General features: G+C 41.3%; 2 protein-coding genes across 10 annotated transcripts in view; both read left to right on the forward strand.

The window, feature by feature from the left end:
- AK6 (adenylate kinase 6) overlaps positions 1 to 6134 on the forward strand; it is a 35658-nt gene extending 29524 nt beyond the window's left edge. Inside the window, exons 1-6 of one of the 6 annotated variants that reach the window (XM_073344345.1) lie at positions 7 to 271; positions 883 to 975; positions 1601 to 1849; positions 4664 to 4722; positions 5366 to 5511; positions 5664 to 6134. In XM_073344345.1, the coding sequence (XP_073200446.1) occupies positions 1726 to 1849; positions 4664 to 4722; positions 5366 to 5511; positions 5664 to 5853 (519 nt within the window). In that variant the 5' untranslated portion in view covers positions 7 to 271; positions 883 to 975; positions 1601 to 1725 and the 3' untranslated portion in view covers positions 5854 to 6134. The other 5 variants (XM_073344347.1, XM_073344346.1, XM_073344348.1 and 2 more) reach the window with 5 other exon arrangements.
- A 2834-nt stretch (positions 6135 to 8968) lies between these two features.
- CCDC125 (coiled-coil domain containing 125) overlaps positions 8969 to 23849 on the forward strand; it is a 46088-nt gene continuing 31207 nt past the window's right edge. Inside the window, exons 1-4 of one of the 4 annotated variants that reach the window (XM_073344351.1) lie at positions 8969 to 9219; positions 13416 to 13773; positions 15605 to 15663; positions 17900 to 17986. In XM_073344351.1, the coding sequence (XP_073200452.1) occupies positions 13455 to 13773; positions 15605 to 15663; positions 17900 to 17986 (465 nt within the window). In that variant the 5' untranslated portion in view covers positions 8969 to 9219; positions 13416 to 13454. Of the gene's footprint in view, positions 9220 to 9393; positions 9420 to 9644; positions 9893 to 13415; positions 13774 to 15604; positions 15664 to 17899; positions 17987 to 23849 lie in introns of those variants that run through there. The other 3 variants (XM_073344352.1, XM_073344353.1, XM_073344354.1) reach the window with 3 other exon arrangements.

The raw sequence follows: 23849 nt of genomic DNA on the forward strand, positions 1-23849 counted from the left end.
GTAAGAAACCGTGAGAGCCGCGCCCCTGTCGCCGGAGCAGCGACATGGGATCCCGGGGCAGCGCGGGGTCGCCCCGCCGCCTGCCCCGGGCTGGCTGAGCTGTGCGTCCTCACGCTGCAAGTGGTCGCTGAGCGACGAGGGGTGCGCTGCTGGCCTGAGCGACCAGTACGAGATCCATAGAGAAGCCGCAGCCGAGTCTGCAAATGTCCGTTTCCTTTGTCCCTGCCAGTGGGGATCTGGGAGTGGTCCGGAAACTAGGGAACTGCTTTGGGTTAAGTGGCTTAACGATTGTTTCATTAATTTTGTTCGATCCGTTATCAGCTTTTGATACGTCACGGTCTGATCGAGGAGTTTTTTCCCATCAGTTCTTCGCTGAGAATGGCAGTGATGCATTCGCACAAGTAGTCTGACAACTGGCTTTCAAATTCAGGGTTTTGGCATATGATGATACCAGAGTCAGTTTGGGGTCAGTTTTAAATTGCGTAGTGTGGAGCAGATTTCACTTTTATTTGCTGATGCCATTCAGATCTGTATTTTCTTGCCAAACTTTCTTCTCCCCCTTCTCCTCTGTTATTCTGTGGGGGTGGGGTTTAGTGGTAGTTATTTTGTTGTGGGGTTTTTTGGTACACTTTTCTGGCTGACTTATTTAAAGAGACATTTGTGGCCTTTAAGATCTGCACAGCTGAGTTGGTTCCTGTAAATCTAAACTTTATTTTTTAAACATTTTAACATAATTGTGTTTCTGCTTATCAATGAGTTTATGGTTGTGATGTACCATAATGTATTTATTTGCTAAAGTACTTACGTTAGGTATGATACAAATACTTTATATTTATGGCATTGATTTAAATAATGTATCACTTTATATAATTCGTTTTATAGGTACTCCTGGTGTAGGGAAGACTACACTGGGCAAAGAGCTTGCAGGAAGAGTAGGGGCAACATATGTTAATGTGGGTGATTTGGCAAAAGAAGGTAGGTTGTATAACAATGTATACTCCATTGGAGTATTTAGAATATATTTGCTTTGTATAAGAGAGACATGCAAACAATAGGTTTCAGAGTAGCAGCCGTGTTAGTCTGTATTCACAAAAAGAAAAGGAGGACTTGTGGCACCTTCGAGACTAACCAATTGATTTGAGCATAAGCTTTTGTGAGCTACAGCCGATGAAGTGAGCTGTAGCTCACAAAAGCTTATGCTCAAATAAATTGGTTAGTCTCTAAGGTGCGACAAGTACTCTTTTTCTTTTTGCAAACAATAGGTAAATATTAAATGTACATTATTGCTGCTTAATCAAAATTATAATTTTTTTGGGTGGGTTGATGGGCGTGATACATTTAGGAGAGCTTGTAATAATTTATTTTGAGATAAATACTAGACTTATGTTCATGTAAATCCTGTTAAAATAATAAGTATTCCTTGTTAAATTAATAGTCTAATAGGATGCCACCATATTGATCATGTATCTGTCCATCACACTGAGTGCATTTACAAAATACAGTTCAGACTGATGTCCATTATACACATTTTTTCTTACACTTTGCTATGTTTTCTTCCTTTCCTCAATCTCTCCAAATGTGACTTGATGGCTGTCATAAGTATAAAGGGAAGGGTAACCACCTTTCTGTATACAGTGCTATAAAATCCCTCCTGGCCAGAGGAAAAATCCTTTCACCTGTAAAGGGTTAAGAAGCTAAGGTAACCTTGCTGGCACCTGACCCAAAATGACCAATGAGGGGACAAGATACTTTCAAATCTGGAGTGGGGGACAAAGGGTTTTGTCAGTCTGCATGATACCTTTGCCGGTAACAGATCAAGGATGCAAGCCTTCCAACTCCTGTAAAGTTAGTAAGTAATCTAGCTAGAAAATGCGTTAGATTTTCCTTTGTTTTTTTGGATGTGAAATTCGCTGTGCTGGAGGGAATGTGTATTCCTGTTTGTGTCTTTTTGTAACTTAAGGTTTTGCCTAGAGGGATTCTCTATGTTTTGAATCTGATTACCCTGTAAAGTATTTACCATCCTAATTTTATAGAGGTGATTCTTTTACCTTTTCTTTAAATAAAATTCTTCTTTTAAGAACCTGATTGATTTTTCATTGTTCTTAAGATCCAAAGGTTTGGGTCTGTGTTCACCTGTACCAATTGGTGAGGATATTATTATTAAGCCTTCCCCAGGAAAGGGGGTGTAGGGCTTGGAGACATCTTTCCTAAAAATATCCCCCCAAGTGGTCTCTTTCGCTGTTCTTTGTTTAAATTGCTTGGTGGTGGCAGCGTACCAGGTTTTTAACTTAAGCTGATTCCCAAGGCAAGAAGGAAATCTGTGCCTTGGGGAAGTTTTAACCTAAGCTGGTAAGAATAAGCTTAGGGGGTCTTTCATGCAGGTCCCCAAATCTGTACCCTAGAGTTCAGAGTGGGGAAGGAACCTTGACAATGGCATTTTAGGGCAAAGTCCTACCTTAGTGCTGACAAGCCAGGGTAGGATAATAGGGATATTAGCCAGTGACTTCTTTTTCAGCAGCCTCCCCTTCCTTTTTATTTATCTTCCTCACTAGTATAAAAGCAAGAGCATGATTTAGTGCTCAGTACTGTATTTTCTTGTTCCATCTGAAGAACTACATTATGAGAAAATTAAGGTTGCACAGTAAGGCACTCAGATCTGGAGATGCTAAGGTCAGAGTCTCGTGCATAACCTTAACTCTGCTCCCTTGAGCATAGGCATTACATTATAGTCTAATTATGTGATAAACTGTTTCTCAAAAAAGTTTTCTACAAACTCAGGGCTCTGTCTTGCAATCCTCATTCATGCAAACAGCCCCGCTGGCCCCTCTCCTTCAAGTAGACCCATGTAGACATAGGAGTCTGCATGGGTGGCATGTGAACCGCTGGTTGAAGAAGGCGAGCCGAGCCCCGCCCCGCCCCTTCCACACAAGGTCTCACCTCTTCTGCAACTGCTGGAACCCAGAGCTTCCACACTGTGGCCACTGGCCTTCACCCAGGCTAGCTCCCCCAGCCCCAGGAGCACCAGGTGGCGCGGACCCAGCCCAAGCCGAGGCCACTGCATAGGGGGAAGGAAGCAGGGAGGGCATGGAGCGGAACGTGGGCAGGGCCACCCCGGCTGTTTGGGGAGGCACAGCCTCCTTCACCTATGATACCCACCACCCATGGGGGTCTGCTTGTATAGATTCGGATGCAAGATCGGGCTTTTGTAATCAGTGGGACTATTTGCATCAATGAGGACTACTTAAGGGAGTGAGAGTTGCAGGATGAAGCCCTGAGACAACTGAAAGATAAACACGGAAAAGTGTTAACTGCACCTTTTTAAAGGTTAAGCATGACCAGCTGCTCACCATACCTCCCACCCTTATACAATTGCACCTCATGTCTTCATTTCCCTCAGTAGCTTTGCCATGTAGAGGCATAATTCAGTGCTAAGATGCTTGTGGTATGACAGATGTTTTAATAAAGTGTGGATAAAAATTGATATGTTAAAAATGAATTGGATTTTTTATTTAAATTAAAAACAGGATTTTTATAAAATAAACTATTTAAATTTGAAATTGACAACCTATGTAAAGGTTTACACTTGTTATAATCTATTAGTCATTTAAATTAAATACCAGAAATAATATGAAGCAATACATATTTGCAGACAAGTTTTAAAGAAACCCCAGACTACTGAACTGATAGAAGTCAATGCCTATGCACCTAGAACGAGAATTCTCTGAAGTGTTAAACCAGCTTTTGACAGCTATAGCCTCTTTTGAGGTGCAGAGAGAATATTTTCTTCATTTCAGTTTATTCAACTAGTTCATTCAAAGTTAGGAAACCAATTGGAAATTGAAAAAGGAGAAGCACTTGTTTTCCTCTTCCAATATATGAATCAAATACTAGCTGCAATAGGATGATATTTACTAGTTCTAAAATCTTGAAGGACATGGTGTCCAGAAATAATCAGTTTGATTCACTAACTGCAGAGAGTAATTCCTTTGTTTAATATATTAGTTTCAAGTGCAAAACATGTTTTGATAAACCTTTTTCTTATGTATCTTAAGGTACTTTATTAAATAAAAATTCTGTTGAATATTCAATTAGAAATGCATAAAATCTAAAGAGAGCCTGACATAAATCACAAATAAAAAATTAATCATCTAGTAAATAAGAAATGCATCATTAACCATATTCTAACATCATAAAAACTGTAAAAATCAAGAATTTGGATAAATGTAAATTAAGCTGTATGATTGCTTAAATACATTTATATAGCTGTAGTGCCCTCCTGGTTTGCAAATGGAAGCAACAAATTTAGTGAAAAGGCCATATTTAGTTGTAAATCAGTATGTTAATTGGTACCAACCAAGAAGAATCAATTTTTTTCCCAAGGAAAGTAACTAAAAAGGTCAAACGCAAAACATGATTAAAATCAGTTATTTAAATCCAGTTTTCCTGTTTGCTGATTTAAATCAATCCACCCGGCTTTAATGTTCAAGCTAATGCTTTTATCCATGGCATTTGTTTTATTGAAACAAATCTATACAATAGATTTTAAAGAATTTGAAAAATAAACATAATTTCTATTGACTGTCAGTGTCAGATTAACATAAATGTGTTGTCAAATGACTACCATTATCTCACAAAATAACATGGACTCTTTTTTTTTCTATAGGGGAATTATATGAAGGCTTTGATGAGGAATATGAATGCCCAATTTTGGATGAAGACCGAGTGAGTCCAACTTCAAAATCTATCATATTGAAAGTGGGGGTGGGGTTAATTACGGTAAAAGCTGTGTTTCTGGTACTTTACCAACCGGAAAGCTCTGTAAGCCGGCTTTTCTGATCTTCATTGAAAGTCTGGTTTATAGTCCGGTTGGCGTGGGGCTGGCAGGCTTCCTACCTGGCTTTGCTTGGCTCCCCGGAAGCAGTGACATGTCCCTGCTGCTCCTAGGCAGAGGAAAAGCCACAAAGGGTTTGGAGTGCGGGAGGGGGTGCGGGGCATGGGCTCTGGGAGCTGCAGGGGTGGCACCTGCTGGGGAAGGCAGCACGCAGAACTGCCTAGTCACGCCTCCGCCTAGGAGCAGCAGAGACACATTGCCGCTTGCGGGGAGCCGCCCAAGGTAAGCATGGCCTGGATCCAGCACCCCTGCCCCGAGCCCCCTCCTGCACCCAAACTCCCTCCCAGAGCTCAAGCCCCCCAACCCCCCACACCTCAACCCTGAGACCCCACCCAAACTCCCTCCCTCTTAGTTAACCAGAATTTTTTACTTACCAGCACCCCTCACTCCCCCAATGTTGCCAGATAACAAAGCTTTTACTGTACAAAGAAGCTGCATCTAGTTTTCTTGAGCCTTTGTCTGACTTTTCTGTAGGTAATTGATGAACTAGAAGACAAAATGAATGAAGGTGGAGTTATTGTTGATTATCATGGCTGTGACTTCTTCCCAGAACGCTGGTTTCATATAGTATTTGTACTTCGCACTGAAAACTCATTTCTGTACGACAGACTTGAAAGCAGGTAAATCAGTGGAGTAAATGAAGGTGAATTGTCATGCGGATTCACAGGAGCCTTTCAAGAGTATAAATTCAGGGTTTTGTATAAGATAAGGATATAAAGTCCTCTTTCTTTTATATTTGCTTATCTAAGTGTTCTTTTGGTTTTGTGTTTAGAGGGTACAAAGGGAAAAAACTACAGGACAACATTCAATGTGAGATTTTTCAGACTATTTATGAAGAGGCAATGTCATCTTATAAGGAAGAAATTGTACACCAGTTGCCTAGTAACACGCCAGAGGACCTGGAGCGGAATTTAGATCAGATTATACAGTGGATTGAGCAGTGGATGAAAGACAACAACTGAAATCTGAGGAAAAAGGAACACGGACTTTTTTTTTTTTTTTCAGGTTATTCTGGCTGTTCAATAAATGAAATTTGTAATTTTGGCATGGTAAATTAACCTTTTTTAGTCACTGAAGTATAATTGAACAATGATAACTTTTTAATCTGAGGAAAAACTGAGGAATTATAATAACGATTGATCATACTGATGAATCTGACATGGTTAAATTAAAATAATGCCAATCACTGACAGATGGATTTTGTACCGAGAGGAGCTGAGATCTATATTATCAAATGGTTATCGAGGGAAGTCAGGAGCGCACAGGCTATTCTTACATTAGAGAAAGCTCCAGGCTGCAGTGGAGCGTGTATATATTTGGAGGCTTATGTTCATGGCAGATATGTGAAATGCATTACTTTTGTGAGCTGTTTTCAAACGCTAAGATATTTTAAAACAGCAGAAGCTTCTTCATAGCATAGGGGAGCATATCCTCATATATTTCTCCATAATATAAACCATTGCTCATTTTATGTTGATTATTTTACTCACTTTGGGTGAATTTTAAAGTTTTTGTGAATGGAAAGTTTAAAGAAGCAGCAGTATATCATTTTGTGGAAAGGGGAGTGTGAATTACTGTTTGAAAACAGATGTAAGTGACTACAGTGAAACCTGAGCTTGACTGCCTGTGGTCACCTGTCATAATGGCCAGTTAAATGTCAGTCCCTGCAAGAATTCCTCTTTATTAATTGTACTGCATTATGCATCCAGCTGTTATTACAACTACAATAATAGCAGGCTCTTTGCTCGTCATTATTTATAGGTTTCACTGTAACTGTTTGAGTGGCCTGTGTGCATGTAAATGATCTGATTGGACTCTGTTAACAAGGATCTATGTGAAAGGATAGTGTTTAATTTGGATGGGTTTATCTTGTTTGTTCATGGTGGGTTGTGAGCCTTCTGAGCCAGATCCTGCAAGTTATATTCCCACTGAACCCAATGGGAGTGTTGCTTGAATAAGGACCACAAAATCTTACAAGAATAGGAAATTGCCAGAGTTGTTTAAACTTATCACCTGCTGGAAGAGGAAAAATGTTCAGGTTGATTTGAAGGACTATAATGCAAACAAGTTCTGAGTGTACTTCCATAAAGCAATTTTGGCTTTTTTGCCTTTTTTTTTTTAGGTATTTTTGGTAAAGTATTTTTCCAAACATGAAAATTAAAGTACATTAACATAAAAAATGTTAATTGGTCTATTTTATTTGTATCAGATTTGTGGAATGTAACATCTAGAACTATATTCTCAGGAAAAGAGTGGCTTGGTACAGACAGTGTTAGGCAAAAGTCAACATGGTTTCTGTAAAGGGAGATAATGTCTTACTAATCTATTGGAGTTCTCTGAGGGGGTCAACAAATCTGTGGACAAGGGGGATCCAGGGACATAGTATGCTTCGATTTCCAGAAAGCCTTTGACAAGGTCCCTCACCAAAGGCTCTTATGTAAATTAAGTTGTCATGGGATAAGAGGGAAGATCCTTTCAGTGGACTGAGAACTGCTTAAAAGACAGGGAACAAAGGGTAGGAGTAAATGGTAAATTTTCAGAATGAACACCACTAGTTAACCCTCTCCCCCAAGGGTCAGTCCTAGCACCAATCCTATTCAACTTATTCATAAATGATCTGGAGAAAGGGGTAAACAGCGAGGTGGCAAAGTTTGCAGATGATACTAAACTGCTCAAGATAGTTAAGACCAAAGCATACTGTGAAGAACTTCAAAAAGATCTCACAAAACTAAGGGCAACAAAATGGCAAATTAAATTTAATGTGGATAAACGTAAAGTAATGCACATTGGAAAAATAATCCCAACTATACATACAATATGATGGGGGCTAATTTAGCTACAACTAGTCAAGAGAAAGATCTTGGAGTCATGGTGGATAGTTCTCTGAAGACATCCACGCAGTGTGCAGGGGCAGTCAAAAAAGCAAATGGGATGTTAGGAATCATTAAAAAAGGGATAGAGAATAAGATGGAGAATATCTTATTGCCCTTATATAAATGCATGGTACACCCACATCCTGAATACTGCATACAGATGTGGCCCCCTCATCTCAAAAAAGATATACTGGCATTAGAAAAGATTCAGAAAAGGGCAACTAAAATGATTAGGCGTTTGGAATGGGTCCCATATGAGGGGAGATTAAAGAGGCTAGGACTTTTCAGCTTGGAAAAGAGGAGACTAAGGGAGGATATGATAGAGGTATATAAAATCATGAGTGGTGTGGAGAAAGTGAATAAGAAAAAGCTATTTACTTGTTCCCATAATATAAGAACTAGGGGCCACCAAATGAAATTAATGGGCAGCAGGTTTAAAACAAATAGAAGGAAGTTCTTCACTCAGCTCACAGTCAACCTGTGGAACTCCTTGCCTGAGGAGGTTGTGAAGGCTAGGGCTATATAACAGGGTTTAAAAGAGAACTGGAAAAATTCATGGAGGTTAAGTCCATTAATGGCTATTAGCTAGGATGGGTAAAGAATAGTGTCCCTAGCCTCTGTTTGTCAGAGGGTGGAGATGGATGGCAGGAGAGAGATCACTAGATTGTTACCCGTTAGGTTCACTCCCTCTGGGGCACTTGGCATTGGCCACTCTTGGTAGACAGGATACTGGGCTGGATGGACCTTTGGTCTGACGCAGTGTGGCCGTTCTTATGACATGTAACTTGTATGCCTCTACATCTATTTTAGCTTTTTATCTTCTATGACAACATCACTAACCATTAATAGCTCTTTGAATATTTTTAACTCTGTGGGATGCTCCATCAATGTCTCCTGTCCTATAAGAATTGTCACAGGACATCAGGCCAATGGCTCATCCAGTGTGGAATCCAGTCTCCGGAAGGGGTCAGCACCAGATGCATTAGAAGTTACAAGAGGCCATCTATACAAGAGTCAGTTATGGAATCCACTCTGCAGGGGGAACTTTTAACCCCCTTTTGGCTATGAGTACCAGCAATTGCATATACCCCATCTGTGTGTATAAAGCCCATCCTCTCTCCTGCGGCACAGGAGATAATAAATGCTAAGAGGGTAGTTGGAAGCCAGGCTGAGCTCTGCTCATGCCCTCACTGCCACAGGCTCCTGGCTGCTTTCTGCCTGCGGGCTCGGCCACGGCTCTGGGGCCGGGGAGCATCACGACCTGCTCTCTCCCTCCCTGCCCCACTCCTACCCTAGCTGAGGCCCCACACGGAAAGCCAGTAGCGCTGCCATGCACAGCGCCTGCAGGGGGGGCGGCCCTGATTGAGGCCCTGCCCCCCGAGGGCGGGCGGCGCTGCAGGTACTCGCAGGCGGGGAACGAGGAAGCGCGGGTGGCTGCGGAGCTTAGAGACCCAGGTTGGTGGGCCGCGGGGTGGTCACAGCCTCCCGTTGGCTGCCGCCGGGCCTGTCCCGACGGCTGGGGGAGCTCCGCGGGGTTTCCCGCCACCGGGCTCGGAGGGGCCCTCGCGCCCTGGCTAGAAGGGGCAGCAGCGGCGCCGCCTGGGGCAGTTCCCCCCGGCTGCGGTGGGAACGCAGCACCCGGGAGCCTGCGAGGGGTGCGGCTGGGCTGCAGGGTTGGGCGCTCCAGGGAGGCTGAGGGGAAAGGTTGGGGACCTGGGGGCAGGAGGAGGCCTTGGTGGGGGTGGGGTGCAGGCGGTTGGGTTTGGTAATAAAGCAGGGTTTGCACAATGTGAAGCAGCAATACGCAGTGGGTGCTGGGGGTGTACGCGCCCAGGGTTCAGGTGCTGCCAGGCTCTCTGGGGTCAGGGCTGAGTAGGCGCCTAGGGGCATGCTGCAGAGCTTAAGTGCGGGGGACCGTGCTCCTCTGTACACAGGTGTGATTTCTTTCCTCGCTCCTTAGGAGAAATCACACGTGTGCACAGGGAAGCGCAAAGGGTTTGATTTCTTGAGTGTTAGTTAATGGCATCACACACTTCCTGGAATTAGGTGCTTCATGGCTAGAGCCACCTACTAGAGTTCACCTGCACATCTACCAATGTGATATGTGCCAGCAATACCCCTCTGCCAGGTACATTGGCCAAACTGGATAGCTCAGTGGTTTGAGCATTGGCCTGCTAAACCCCGGGTTGTGAGTTCAATTGTTGAGGGGGCCATTAGGGATCTGGGGCAAAAATTGGGGATTGGTCCTGCTTTGAGCAGGGGGTTGGACTAGATGACCTCCTGAGGTGCCTTCCAACCCTGATATTCTATGATACTTTTTTCACTCCTGCATGTTGACCAGAATACCTTTTTGGCCCTGACTTTCATTATCTCACTACTATTTAAAAGTGTCCTGCAAAAGGAGAAACATTGCTTTTTTTGGTGTTAGGATGTGTAAAGAAGACTTGAAAAGGTTAACAGTTGTCTATATTTTTAAATTAGACATTCGGAACCTATTTAGGCTGAAAGACTCTCTGTCTTTGTATCTAGCAGGATTTTTTTTTATACCTGTGGTTTACCTCAGGTGCAGCAGAGGAACCAGTAGTGTAGCCAAAACTTAGATAGGCTCAGACATTAAAAATGGTCTCACTGTAAAAATGCCTGAGCCTTGTCTATGCTGTAGCCTCCACCGATTCCACTGGTGATGGAGCTACACAGCTAGAATTTTTCAGACCTTTAATTCCCAATGTAAACAAAGCCATGTAGTCCTTTAGGCTAGATGTGACTTGAATTTTTAGTGTAAAAACAGGCAGGGAAAAAAGAATCTTAAAAAATGCCTTTTGACCTATATAAATTATAAAGTACAAAAAAGTGCACAAACCTAGTTTTAAAAAAATCTTTAGTTGTTTGTGAACCTCTTGTGAAACTTCCTTCGCACATAAGCACTAACTGAACAGTAACTGACTACAAGACTTACAGTGACCTGAGAGCTTTAATATTTTTATTCAATCTGATAGTAGAAAAATGAGCTATTATGTTCCTAACATAGCTGCTTATATACAGAAGGCTGCCTAAGGATGGATCTCAGAGGTTGTGTTTTTACATTCTAAGTAAGCCTCTTTCACAATAGGTATAAATCATGGTTTGTAACTAGCTAAAGCAGGGATAGGCAACCTATGGCACGTGTGCCAAAGGCAGCATGTGAGCTGATTTTCAGTGGCAGTCACGCTGGCCGGGTCCTGGCTACCAGTCCGGAAGCCTCTGCATTTTAATTTTAAATGAAGCTTCTTAAACATTTTAAAAACCTTATTTACTTTACATACAACAATAGTTTAGTTATATATTATGGACTTATAGAAAGAGACCTTCTAAAAATGTTAAAATATATTACTGGCATGCAAAACCTTAAATTAGAGTGAATAAATGAAGACTCAGCACACCACTTCTGAAACGATGCTGACCTCTGAGCTAAAGTATTCATTTGTGATTACTGGGCACTTTCAGCTCTGTGATACATGCTGTACTGAGCTCATCATTAAACTGTCAAAACAGTTTATTCACTGTGGTATTTCTAATGTGCTCTTCACTATAATAACTAAGTATCATTTCATCTTTCTAGATGTCCTTGTGTAAAGAGTAGGAATTTACCCTATGTTGAATATCTGCTCTAGTCTTATAAATTTGAGTCTAATAAGAAATAACTGATTAGACACAGACTTTGCTGATTACCCTCTTTCAAACAGCCAGGTGTATGTTGAGAGTTTCTTATTCAACAGATAGATGCGTTTCTAAGCAGAGTGGTGCAATTTTAAACTTTACATATTTGTTCAGTGGGCCACTCAACTAACATTACTGAAAAAATAATCCATTAGTCTGTCGAAAAATTACTGTGAATAGAAATTTAATTAGGTTTGCTAATGAATAAACATTTAACGAGTCAATATTCATACACTCTCCAATATGCACACTATCCAGTAGGCTGTCCGTCTGAATTATTGATTCTAGAGCAGTGGTTCTCAAAGTTCATTGCACCATGACCCCCTTCTCATAACAAAAATTACTACATGACCCCAGGAGTGGGGACCGAAGCCTGAGCCCGCCCAAGCCCTGCTATCCCAGGAGGGGGTCCAAAGACAAAGCCCAAGCCCTGCCAAACCAGGCAGGGGGCCCAAAACCGAAGCAGAGCTCAGGCTTCTGCTTTGGTCCTGGGTGGTAGGACTTGGACTTGGACTTCAGCCCTGGGCCTCAGCAAGTCTTAACACCAGCTCTGGCAACCCCATTGAAACGGGGTTGCGACCCGCTTTGAGGTCCCAACCCACAGTTTGGGAATCGCTGTTCTAGAATATCTGTTTTGGTCTGTGTTGCTACTTTCTGCTCACAAGGAAGGATGAAGCTCTGCACTGCCAGTATACCTGGAGACAGAATTTGGCCTTTGATTTTCTTACCTTGCAGTATCAGCATGATCATCTGTGTTTCCTGGCTGCAGGATGCTCTGTTTCATCTGGGAGGAATTTGAAATATATTTCAAATGTGACTAGAGTTTACACACTTTTGTTAATTAGAATAATCCAGGACTGTCTATCACTGTGTTTCTTCCATGAGAGAAGATAAGGAGACAGGGTTGGCAGGAAGAATTGAGCTTGTAAACCAAATAAGTAGCAGCAGTTGAGTTTGGAAGTTTGGAGATAAATTGTTTTTCGATTTTTAATTTCTAGTCCTAGACATCATGGCGATGGGCACAATGGAAATGCCTAAAAGATAAATGGTGACCTCCCCTTTCTTAGAAAAAAATTCTGGGATTACTGGTTCCAACATCTATCAAATCACATTGAAAATGAAGACGGGTAAAGTCCAAATTAGTGGGATATGATTTAGAAATGTTTACATCAGCTTGCAACTATTGTAGTATTGAAAATGTTACCAAGTCAGCTGGTGTTGACATTTCAACATGCTAAAAATAATCCACACAGAATGAAGGTGATCTATGACTAAGGAAAGGATATAAAGTGTTTCCTCTTTATAAAGGTTTAATTGTTTTTATAAATTAAATGTCTATCACTTAACAAGCCTTGATTGAAAATAGTATTAAATTGTTTAAAACTAAATCCATTAAATTCAAGGAAGTTCAGAAGGGAATAATTTTTCTTACACTTCTACCGTACATGAATTACTTGTGCATGAACTAAATGTTACACACTTCAGAGAACTTGATGTGACTCTTGTACCTAGTGAATTGTAAACCTAATAATACTTCCTCTTTACTGCCTTCTTTTTTTAAGTAAAGAAACCTGGTGGGTAGGTGTGTTCTCTTGTGCCTTGTTGGCAGAGACCAGAACACTGGTATGGTTTTATGTTATTGGAAACATACTTTGAACAAACCGAAAATATCTGCTGCTTTTGTGTCAGTTAAAACCAATCTGTTTGTTTAATCTTAGATTCAAGTCACCAGAATCACTCCTGCATACCTAGCAGGGAATTTTATGCACAAATGACTTAGATTACCTTAATGTGTTTTGTTCATGTGCACAGTAGACATTTTCTGGGATCCTGAACATGGTGTTGGAAAACACTGGGACTCTAAAAACACAAGATTTTTCACTTCATCTCAGACAAAGTACTACATTCCCTTCTGTACTGCTACTTTGTCTGAGGATCTTTTCCCTTTCAAATAGGTATATAGAGTTCTGAAGAAGACACCATTCACATTGCCAATGAGTGAGGCATTCACATTACAGAGCAAACAGGAGGAGAAAGACTCGGAAGGTGAAGAAGATGACATGACATGTGGAGACTTGGGAAATGGACTTGGTAGAAGACCTGGTGGTGTCTATGAAATGGAAGGTTTAAATGTGCACACATTTAGATCTAGGAAAGGGTCTGATAAGATCTTCAACCCGCTTCTGCTAAAGAAAGGGGAAGAAAGTGATGCTGCAATTTTTCACTGTTCAAAATGCAATGGTTTGTATGATGTGTCATCCAAAAAGCTTGGAATAAGTGGCATTACTAGATGCAGCCGACAAAATAGTTCTGGTAAGACTAACTTTTAGTTCATTATTTGCCCCCTAAAGTTTCTCTGTTTGTGAAATTTGTGAGGTAGATTATTTTCTCAGAGTGTTATGAAGCTTTATTCAAAATGTTTCTAAAACATTTTGAGAACCTCTAATGAAATATTTTTAAGATGTGCCTGTAATGTTTGCACAATACATTAGTAACTGATATAATCTTAAAAGTTAGTGTTGTACAGTCTTTCGAGCTCATGTCATGTCACTGTAAAGTTAGTCACCCTTAGAAGTCTAATATTGCTTAAGAATTTTACTTATGCTGTTTATATTTTCTGATATTGCTCTGCAGTGCTGAGATATTTTTATGACAGAATGAAGAATATGTAGACACTGAATTGCTGAATAAAAATGTTTATTTACATTAGAATTTGGGAGTTGATTTAGCATGATAAACACTGAACTATTGTATAAATGCAGCCAAATGCATTCAACTGTAATTTCAGTTTACTTTGGGGATGGTCTCAGCTCTCCCTCCAGCCTCTTCAAATGGTAGGGGTTGAAGCTATATTGGATTTTTCCCTTCCAGCTACTGGTCCTATGACCCCTCTTTCATGGGGTCATTGAAAGTGAGGTTTGACAAAGACCTCAGGAAATAAGGGCGCAGGGGAAGAAGCAGACTAATTTTCTTTGTTTATGGAGGAATTGGAATGACACAGTCCTGTTCCACTTCCTTGTGTCTGTAAGTTGCTTAAGTATATCATCCCTGAAATTATATCTCAAATTTAGTTTCCAGCTAAATATCAAACATGTGTGCTTGATATTTCACTGAAATTATAGTTCAGGAACAATCTCACCCTTAAAAAGTTACTCTACAGCATTTGAAGCTCTCTCTCTTTTCTCATTATTAGTGCTGAATTTTATGTAAAAGTGGCAATGCTGTGAATATAGTCAACCACAGTTAGTGCTTCTCCTTTTTTCCCCCCTCTCCTTCAAATATCTTTTCAGTTATTCTTACTTCCCCCAACTGAGTGTTTCCCTCTTTGGTGTTCTAGTCACTCTGGTTCACTCCTGCCCCCTCCAACATAAACCAGACTGTCCAACATAATTGCTCTTTTGCTGGTGTCAGCAGGACCAGTGTGAAATTTATTAGACTTGTGCAATCCCAGTCAATTTCATAATGCTTCTGCTTGCACCCTAAGTGATAAGGGTCTATGCAGTGAGCTCCATGCAAGCAGAGCTTGAGCCCACATGGAACCATGTTGAATTCATTGGGCCTCTGCATAGGGGTCTACCTATGTGGAGTGGAGGTCTCTGAAGGATCAGGGCCTAGGTGAGAAAAAGCAGTTGCCCATAATAAGCACCTGGGATCTATATGAGTTGAATGAGGGGATCCAGTGCAGTGCTTCCCTCCGTGTACTCCTGCAAGGCTCATGCAAATCATCCACACTCTATGCAATTAGAGTTCTTCAACACCTGGTAGCTAGCTGTTGTCTTGTTTTTTAATCGTTGAAAACTGAAAACACTTTTTTTCATAAATATACAGGAAAAACGAAAATGCATTTGGGGGGGGAAAGAGGTTTCTCTTTTTTTTTTATAAAAGGAAACACTTGAAATTAATTTATTCTCTGTGTGGCTAAACTTTTCTTTTTCTAACTTTTCGTCTTTACATGTGAAATATTGCAGACCAGATAATAGATACTGTTCTAATGTATTTTGTAATTCTGTGTTATTTAGCCTCATAAAAATTACACGGATGATAATGAGTGTCTAAATGGGCTCTCTTATCAATATAAAGGTAAAGAAAACTAAAAGAATTGGGAGTTTTGTGAATGTGTTGATATCTCATCAATTTTATACAGAGTCTAATTCTGAAGTGTCAAATGAAGAATTAAGACAACAACTTCGGGAGGCTATAGAGGTTAGTACTAGTCCTGAATGGGCTTTTTTTGAAATGCTTGTTTATTATAATGTAATAAAATATATACAATGTTATTTCATTGGAAGACCTTAGAATACCCAAAACTTTGGGTAAATATGAGCTCTGTCAATCAGAGAGCTAGTTCGGAGACTTAAAAGATTCTGTGCCCCAGGATCTATAAACTGAAGGTCACTGTATCCTCTGGATTTTCTAATTCTGGAGTGCAATGAAGAGGCAGACTCTTTGTTCTAGATTCCCAAAGTGTGGAGGGCCTTAAAGGGAAAATACTTCATTTAGCAGCAGTCTCTTCATTACACTCTCAGTTTGGAAACCTGGAGCACCAACATGGAAGCTGGCAGGCCTACTTCAAGCCAGCTTTGTTGAAGGGACCCTGGCATGCAGAGCACAGTAAAATCTCAAGGAACATCACCAAGTTTACTAATCAAATATTGGTAAACTGGGGTGCTATGATGTACAGTACAAAGAAAAATTGTCATTTGAATGTGTTGTGGTGCAACTTCTGTTACCTGAGGACAAACATAGGAACACAAATTTTATTACTATCAAAGTAAAACAAATACCAAAAACAACCCTTTACACATTAGTATTGTCTTAGTAACAAGATAAACACACCACAAAAATGAAAAGCTAAGTAAAGAGAACAAAATAGGAGCCTCCAGTTAAAGCTAGCATTCATTCTAGCAGAGTAAAAATGAAAACCATTTCAAGAGGGTATATGGATAAAGGCATAGCAAGCTTTGGCATAGAGAGGATGTGCAAGTCAGAAAGCATTCTATTAGCCATCAAACAGCATAAAATGTGGGCCCAGTCCCTGAAGGTGCTCAACACCTAGGATTTGCTGAGTGTCCTCATCTTCCACTAAATTCAGTGGGAGTTGAAGGTGTTCAACAACTCCCAAGAGGCACTCTGTACTCAATAGGATTGCTCTGCATCATGCATCTGAGAATCTGTTGGCGAGAGAAAGAACATATTTTATTGAAATTCTCTACTTAGTCCTGCAGTTTAAACATGAAGTACTTCAAAGGAATGATTTGCCAAAGATTTGGCGTGTGCTGCTTCTGGAGACCAAATGTAAGGTGGAAACTAAATACAAAGCACATGTGCCTATATAGTCTAGATTGAAGGCTAAAATCACTGGATAAGGAAATTGTCATTTTCTAGGAAAAGGACTACTTTTGAAACGCTAAAATACTTGAACTCTTGATTGTGTAGGGCACATATAATCATGTTCTGTACTGAATGAATCAATTGCCATTATCTGTTCAACCAATGTTTATTTTTGTCCATTTGTTTTGAGATATTCAACTGAATGGCTCAATTTGGACACCCAAGTCAGTCCTCCAAATACAGGCACATTTCAGTATCAGTTGCTGAATCAGTGGAATTGTAACAAATGCTGGTTGTCAGCATCGATTTTGGAGCAGAATCTAGTTCTGGCAGCCAGTCAGGTTTCTACCACCTACAAATCTGCAAAATGAATTTCATCTGTTAATATGACTGACTTCTTATTTTTAACATGAACTTCAGTTAAAAGAATCTGGGACATTTTTGTCTGAGACCTTGTCCTTAACATTGCTTTTCTGCTCTGACTCACCTAAAGTTCCAAGACAGAACTTTTGTGTTTGTGTGTGTGTGCTTGCAGGTCATTGTTGCTTCTCACCAGAAATGGAAGAGGGGCAGAGGGAGTGAGTGGTTTTTCTTTTTAACTCTTGGAAATTGCAAACTGACCTCCTTGTAAGAGGAGAAGGGAAGGTGATCCAGGCATCCAAATGAGGATACAGTTGGGTAGGAGCTTTTTTACCTGGACAGCTGCTTAATTATCGATATACAAAATAATGCTAGAATAGTATCCATATATTATATAATATCCATAGACTGTTGTAGCAAATTAAAAGGAGAGAGCAGAACAGGGCATAGTGTTCAAAAGCCTGTGCCAGAATAAACATGAAACAAAAGAACTACAGAATGAAATCATATGTTTTTAAAGTACATTTGCAGAGAATGGGAAGAAATAGTAATTGTATGTATGCTTGATTATACATTTTGTTTAAATTTGCATTCTCATTAGCATTATGTCATATTGGAAACAAGCTGTAAATCATATTAATAGGAAAGATTAACCTTGTGAAGGGAGCTCATTTGGTAACAACTTGTTGAGACATAACAAGACTGTTCTGGCTTTTATTTTAGTTTTTATGTTTTTGTTTTTTTGCAGGAGGTAGAGATTTTAAAAGTAGAGCTTGAAGCATCGCAGAGACAACTTGAAGGAAAAGAAGAAGCACTTAAAATTCTGCAAAATATGGTAAGAAGTGCTTTTAAATTAACAGCTTATTTAATACGGTTTTAATTTAAAGTATTAACTGTACCTGAATATTAAAGAGCTAGCAATTATGATTTTATTACTCCTTTCCACACACAGTCACAACTATTATTGAAAGAGGTTCCGCTATAATAGCACATTGGTAGTTTGACCTTATAGGATCTATCCACTTTATTCAGTGGATGCTATCTTCCCTTGACTCCTTTTACTAATGTTACTTCCTGTGCTGTGTCTTTCATCACAAATTAGAGGTTCCTTTCAGTTCATGCCCAGATCTCTCATAATAAGAGACAATACCTAATAACTATTAGGGTATCCCTTTTTTGTATGTGTTGTGATGTTTTTGTTTACTATTAAAATCAATTTCTAAGGTTTTAGTGTGGTTACACAATCCATTTACAGTACTGTTAGGTCCCGTCCATTTAAAATTGTATCGGCATTGTACCTGGGTCAATGGTCATCCATACAGTACCCTGGGTCCTTGAAAGTTACTTTTGTAACATAGACAGGCCTTAAAAGAAAAAAGGATCTTTTTGATTTTTTTAATATTTTTTTGTCAAGTTGAAGCAGAGGCAAACAATCCAATAGTAGGGAAACAATCCCATAGTTGGGATCCTCCTTCCAGATGATGTCATGGTATCCTTGCACTGAGGATACCTCTCCTGAGGAGGAACCCCAGTTACTAGGAAGAGTCAGGTAACAGTAATGGGGGATTCAATTATTAGAAATATAGATAGTTGGGTTTGTGTTGACTGGGAGAATCACATGGTAAATTGCCTTCTGGGTGCGAAGGTTGCAAATATCATGAGACATCTAGACAGACTTATGTGCAGTGCAGGGGAGGAGCCAGTGGTTGTGGTACATGTAGGTACCAGTGACATAGGGAAAGAGGTCCTGGAGGCCAAATTTAGGCTGCTAGGTAAGAGATTAAAGTGCAGGACCTCCCTGATAGTATTCTCTGAAATGCTTCCAGTTCCATACGCAGGGCCAGAATGACAGGTAAAACTGAAGGGTCTCAGTGCATGGATGAGACAATCGTGTAGGAAGGAGGGTTTTAGGTTTATTAGGAACTGGGGAACCTCTTGGGAAAAGAACAGAATTATCAGACACACAGATAAACACAATATGTTGGGAAGAGTCAACATGGCTTTTGTAAAGGGAAATCATGTCTCACCTATCTTTAGAATTCTTTGAGACTTATTTGACAGGGGGGAGGGATAGCTCAGTGGTTTGAGCATTGGCCTGCTAAACCCAGGATTGTGAGTTCAATCCTTGAGGGGGCCATTTGGGGTCTGGGGCAAAAATTGGGGATTGGTCCTGCTTTGAGCAGGGGGTTGGACTAGATGACCTCCTGAGGTCCCTTCCAACTGTGGTATTCTATGAAGTGCAAAGTAATACACATTGGAAAAAATAATCCCAACTATGAATTCAAAATAATGGGTTCTAAATTAGCTGTTACAATCCATTCAATGTGCAGCAGCAGTCAAAAAAATCTAATGGAATGTAGGGAACCACTGGGAAAGAGAGAAATAAAAAAACAAAATATCATAATACCACTATATAAATCCATGGTACGCTCACACCTTAAATATTGCATTTAGTTCAGGTTGCCCCATCTCAAAAAAGATCTATTAGAACTGGAAAAGGTACAAAGAAGGGCAACAAAAATGATTAGTGGTATGGAATAGCTTCCATAGAAGGAGAGATTAAGAAGTCTGGGGCTGTTCATCTTCGAAAAGAGACAACTAAGGAGTGATACAATAGAGGTCTTTACCCCTGGACATAATACAGGAATGAGGGATCACCCAATGAAATTAATATGCAGCAGGTTTAAAGAAACATAAGGAACATATGTCTTCACACAATGTACATTCAACCTGTGGAGCTCATTGCCTGGGATGCTATGAAGACCAAAAGTATAACTGGTTACAAAAAAAAATTAGTTAAGATCATGGAGGATATGTCTGTCAGTAGCTGTTGACCAAGATGGTCAGGGACAGAGCCCCACGCTCCAGGTGTCCCTAAACTGCCAACTGCCAGAAGCTGGGACTGCATAACAGGATGGATCATTTGAAATTAATGTCTTCTGTTCTGTTCCCTTTGAAGTATCTGGCACTGGCCACTGTCAGAAGACAGGATATTGTGCTGCAATGGACCATTGGTCTGACCCATTATGGCCATTCCTATGTTCTTGAAATGCTGCTAAACTTTAAAAATAACAAAGACTAGCAGGAGTTGAAACACAGCTGTGGTTGCAGCCCAGCTATTGAAAGCTTAACATCCTGAATACTAAAACCACTAGGATTTTTGTAATCAGTTTAAATGTAAATTTAATTTAAAGAGTTTTCTTTATCTTCCTTATGATTCTGTTGATATGAGGAAGTGTATGTGACTTAACCTGTCAGTAAGGAATTGCACTCACAACTCTGACCCACAGTTTTGTTTTGTTTTGTTTTGTTTTTATAGATAATGCTATATCAATCTACTTAAGTTTTTAAGAAGTGGTTGCTCCTTGTCATGAAAGCAAAATGTGGCTTTTGGAATCTATAAAACCTATGGTCAAGAAGAGCTCCCTTTGATTCACAGGTGCCGACATTTGTCACCAGTGAGCAGGTTAATTTTGGGAGTTAAATACCTAATCTCTCCATGAGTCTCCACGCACATGTGTTCTAGGAACTGAAAACCAGTCTGAGGTTCTGCATTTTCTATATTCTGTCCTTAACTAGTGCCAAAAAGAACAGCTAAGCTGAGGGACTAATGACAGATTTAAAGTTTGGTCTTTCAAAAACAGGGCTTGATATCCCAGCTTTCCAAAAGCATATGCTGGTTAGTTCTAACCTTTACAGGTTTTGAGATATCAAACCTTAAAATCATATTCTAATTTCTATCTTGCTTCCCCTCCCTTTCCTTCTTCCAAAACTCCTAGAGCTTATAGAATCATAGAATCATAGAATATCAGGGTTGGAAGGGACCCCAGAAGGTCATCTAGTCCAACCCCCTGCTCAAAGCAGGACCAATTCCCAGTTAAATCATCCCAGCCAGGGCTTTGTCAAGCCTGACCTTAAAAACCTCTAAGGAAGGAGATTCTACCACCTCCCTAGGTAACGCATTCCAGTGTTTCACCACCCTCTTAGTGAAAAAGTTTTTCCTAATATCCAATCTAAACCTCCCCCACTGCAACTTGAGACCATTACTCCTCGTTCTGTCATCTGCTACCATTGAGAACAGTCTAGAGCCATCCTCTTTGGAACCCCCTTTCAGGTAGTTGAAAGCAACTATCAAATCCCCCCTCATTCTTCTCTTCTGCAGGCTAAACAATCCCAGCTCCCTCAGCCTCTCCTCATAACTCATGTGTTCCAGTCCTCTAATCATTTTTGTTGCCCTTCGCTGGACTCTCTCCAATTTATCCACATCCTTCTTGAAGTGTGGGGCCCAAAACTGGACACAGTACTCCAGATGAGGCCTCACCAATGTCGAATAGAGGGGAACGATCACGTCCCTCAATCTGCTCGCTATGCCCCTACTTATACATCCCAAAATGCCATTGGCCTTCTTGGCAACAAGGGCACACTGCTGACTCATATCCAGCTTCTCGTCCACTATCACCCCTAGGTCCTTTTCCGCAGAACTGCTGCCTAGCCATTCGGTCCCTAGTCTGTAGCTGTGCATTGGGTTCTTCCGTCCTAAGTGCAGGACCCTGCACTTATCCTTATTGAACCTCATCAGATTTCTTTTGGCCCAATCCTCCAATTTGTCTAGGTCTTTCTGTATCCTATCCCTCCCCTCCAGCGTATCTACAACTCCTCCCAGTTTAGTATCATCCGCAAATTTGCTGAGAGTGCAATCCACACCATCCTCCAGATCATTTATGAAGATATTGAACAAAACCGGCCCCAGGACCGACCCTTGGGGTACTCCACTTGATACCGGCTGCCAACTAGATATGGAGCCATTGATCACTACCCGTTGAGCCCGACAATCTAGCCAGCTTTCTACCCACCTTGTAGTGCATTCATCCAGCCCATACTTCCTTAACTTGCTGACAAGAATACTGTGGGAGACCGTGTCAAAAGCTTTGCTAAAGTCAAGAAACAATACATCCACTGCTTTCCCTTCATCCACAGAACCAGTAATTTCATCATAAAAGGCGATTAGATTAGTCAGGCATGACCTTCCCTTGGTGAATCCATGCTGGATGTTCCTGATCACTTTCCTCTCATGCAAGTGCTTCAGGATTGATTCTTTGAGGACCTGCTCCATGATTTTTCCAGGGATTGAGGTGAGGCTGACTGGCCTGTAGTTCCCAGGATCCTCCTTCTTCCCTTTTTTAAAGATTGGCACTACATTAGCCTTTTTCCAGTCATCCGGGACTTCCCCGGTTCGCCACGAGTTTTCAAAGATAATGGCCAATGGCTCTGCAATCACAGCCGCCAATTCCTTCAGCACTCTCGGATGCAACTCGTCCGGCCCCATGGACTTGTGCACGTCCAGCTTTTCTAAATAGTCCCTAACCGCCTCTATCTCCACAGAGGGCTGGCCATCTCTTCCCCATTTTGTGATGCCCAGCGCAGCAGTCTGGGAGCTGACCTTGTTAGTGAAAACAGAGGCAAAAAAAGCATTGAGTACATTAGCTTTTTCCACATCCTCTGTCACTAGGTTGCCTCCCTCATTCAGTAAGGGGCCCACACATTCCTTGGCTTTCTTCTTGTTGCCAACATACCTGAAGAAACCCTTCTTGTTACTCTTGACATCTCTGGCTAGCTGCAGCTCCAGGTGTGATTTGGCCCTCCTAATTTCATTCCTACATGCCCGAGCAATCTTTTTATACTCTTCCCTGGTCATATGTCCAACCTTCCACTTCTTGTAAGCTTCTTTTTTATGTTTAAGATCCGCTAGGATTTCACCATTAAGCCAAGCTGGTCGCCTGCCATATTTACTATTCTTTCGACTCATTGGGATGGTTTGTCCCTGTAACCTCAACAGGGATTCCTTGAAATACAGCCAGCTCTCCTGGACTCCTTTCCCCTTCAAGTTAGTCCCCCAGGGGATCCTGGCCATCCGTTCCCTGAGGGAGTCGAAGTCTGCTTTCCTGAAGTCCAGGGTCCGTATCCTGCTGCTTACCTTTCTTCCCTGCGTCAGGATCCTGAACTCAACCAACTCATGGTCACTGCCTCCCAGATTCCCATCCACTTTTGCTTCCCCCACTAATTCTACCCGGTTTGTGAGCAGCAGGTCAAGAAAAGCGCCCCCCCTAGTTGGCTCCTCTAGCACTTGCGCCAGGAAATTGTCCCCTACGCTTTCCAAAAACTTCCTGGATTGTCTATGCACCGCTGTATTGCTCTCCCAGCAGATATCAGGAAAATTAAAGTCACCCATGAGAATCAGGGCATGCGATCTAGTAGCTTCCGTGAGCTGCCGGAAGAAAGCCTCATCTACTTCATCCCCCTGGTCCGGTGCTCTATAGCAGACTCCCACCACTACATCACTCTTGTTGCACACACTTCTAAACTTAATCCAGAGACACTCAGGTTTTTCTGCAGTTTCGTACCGGAGCTCTGAGCAGTCATACTGCTCCCTTACATACAGTGCTACTCCCCCACCTTTTCTGCCCTGCCTGTCCTTCCTGAACAGTTTATAACCATCCATGACAGTACTCCAGTCATGTGAGTTATCCCACCAAGTCTCTGTTATTCCAATCACGTCACAGTTCCTTGACATCACCAGGATCTCCAGTTCTCCCTGCTTGTTTCCAAGGCTTTGTGCATTTGTATATAAGAAGGAGACTCCGCTGGTTGGAAGGCATGAGATGCACTGTCCTGAGGTTGGGAGTTCCACGACCACCACT

Source organism: Lepidochelys kempii, chromosome 5 (genome assembly GCF_965140265.1).
Source record: "Lepidochelys kempii isolate rLepKem1 chromosome 5, rLepKem1.hap2, whole genome shotgun sequence".
Lineage (NCBI taxonomy): Eukaryota > Metazoa > Chordata > Testudines > Cheloniidae > Lepidochelys > Lepidochelys kempii.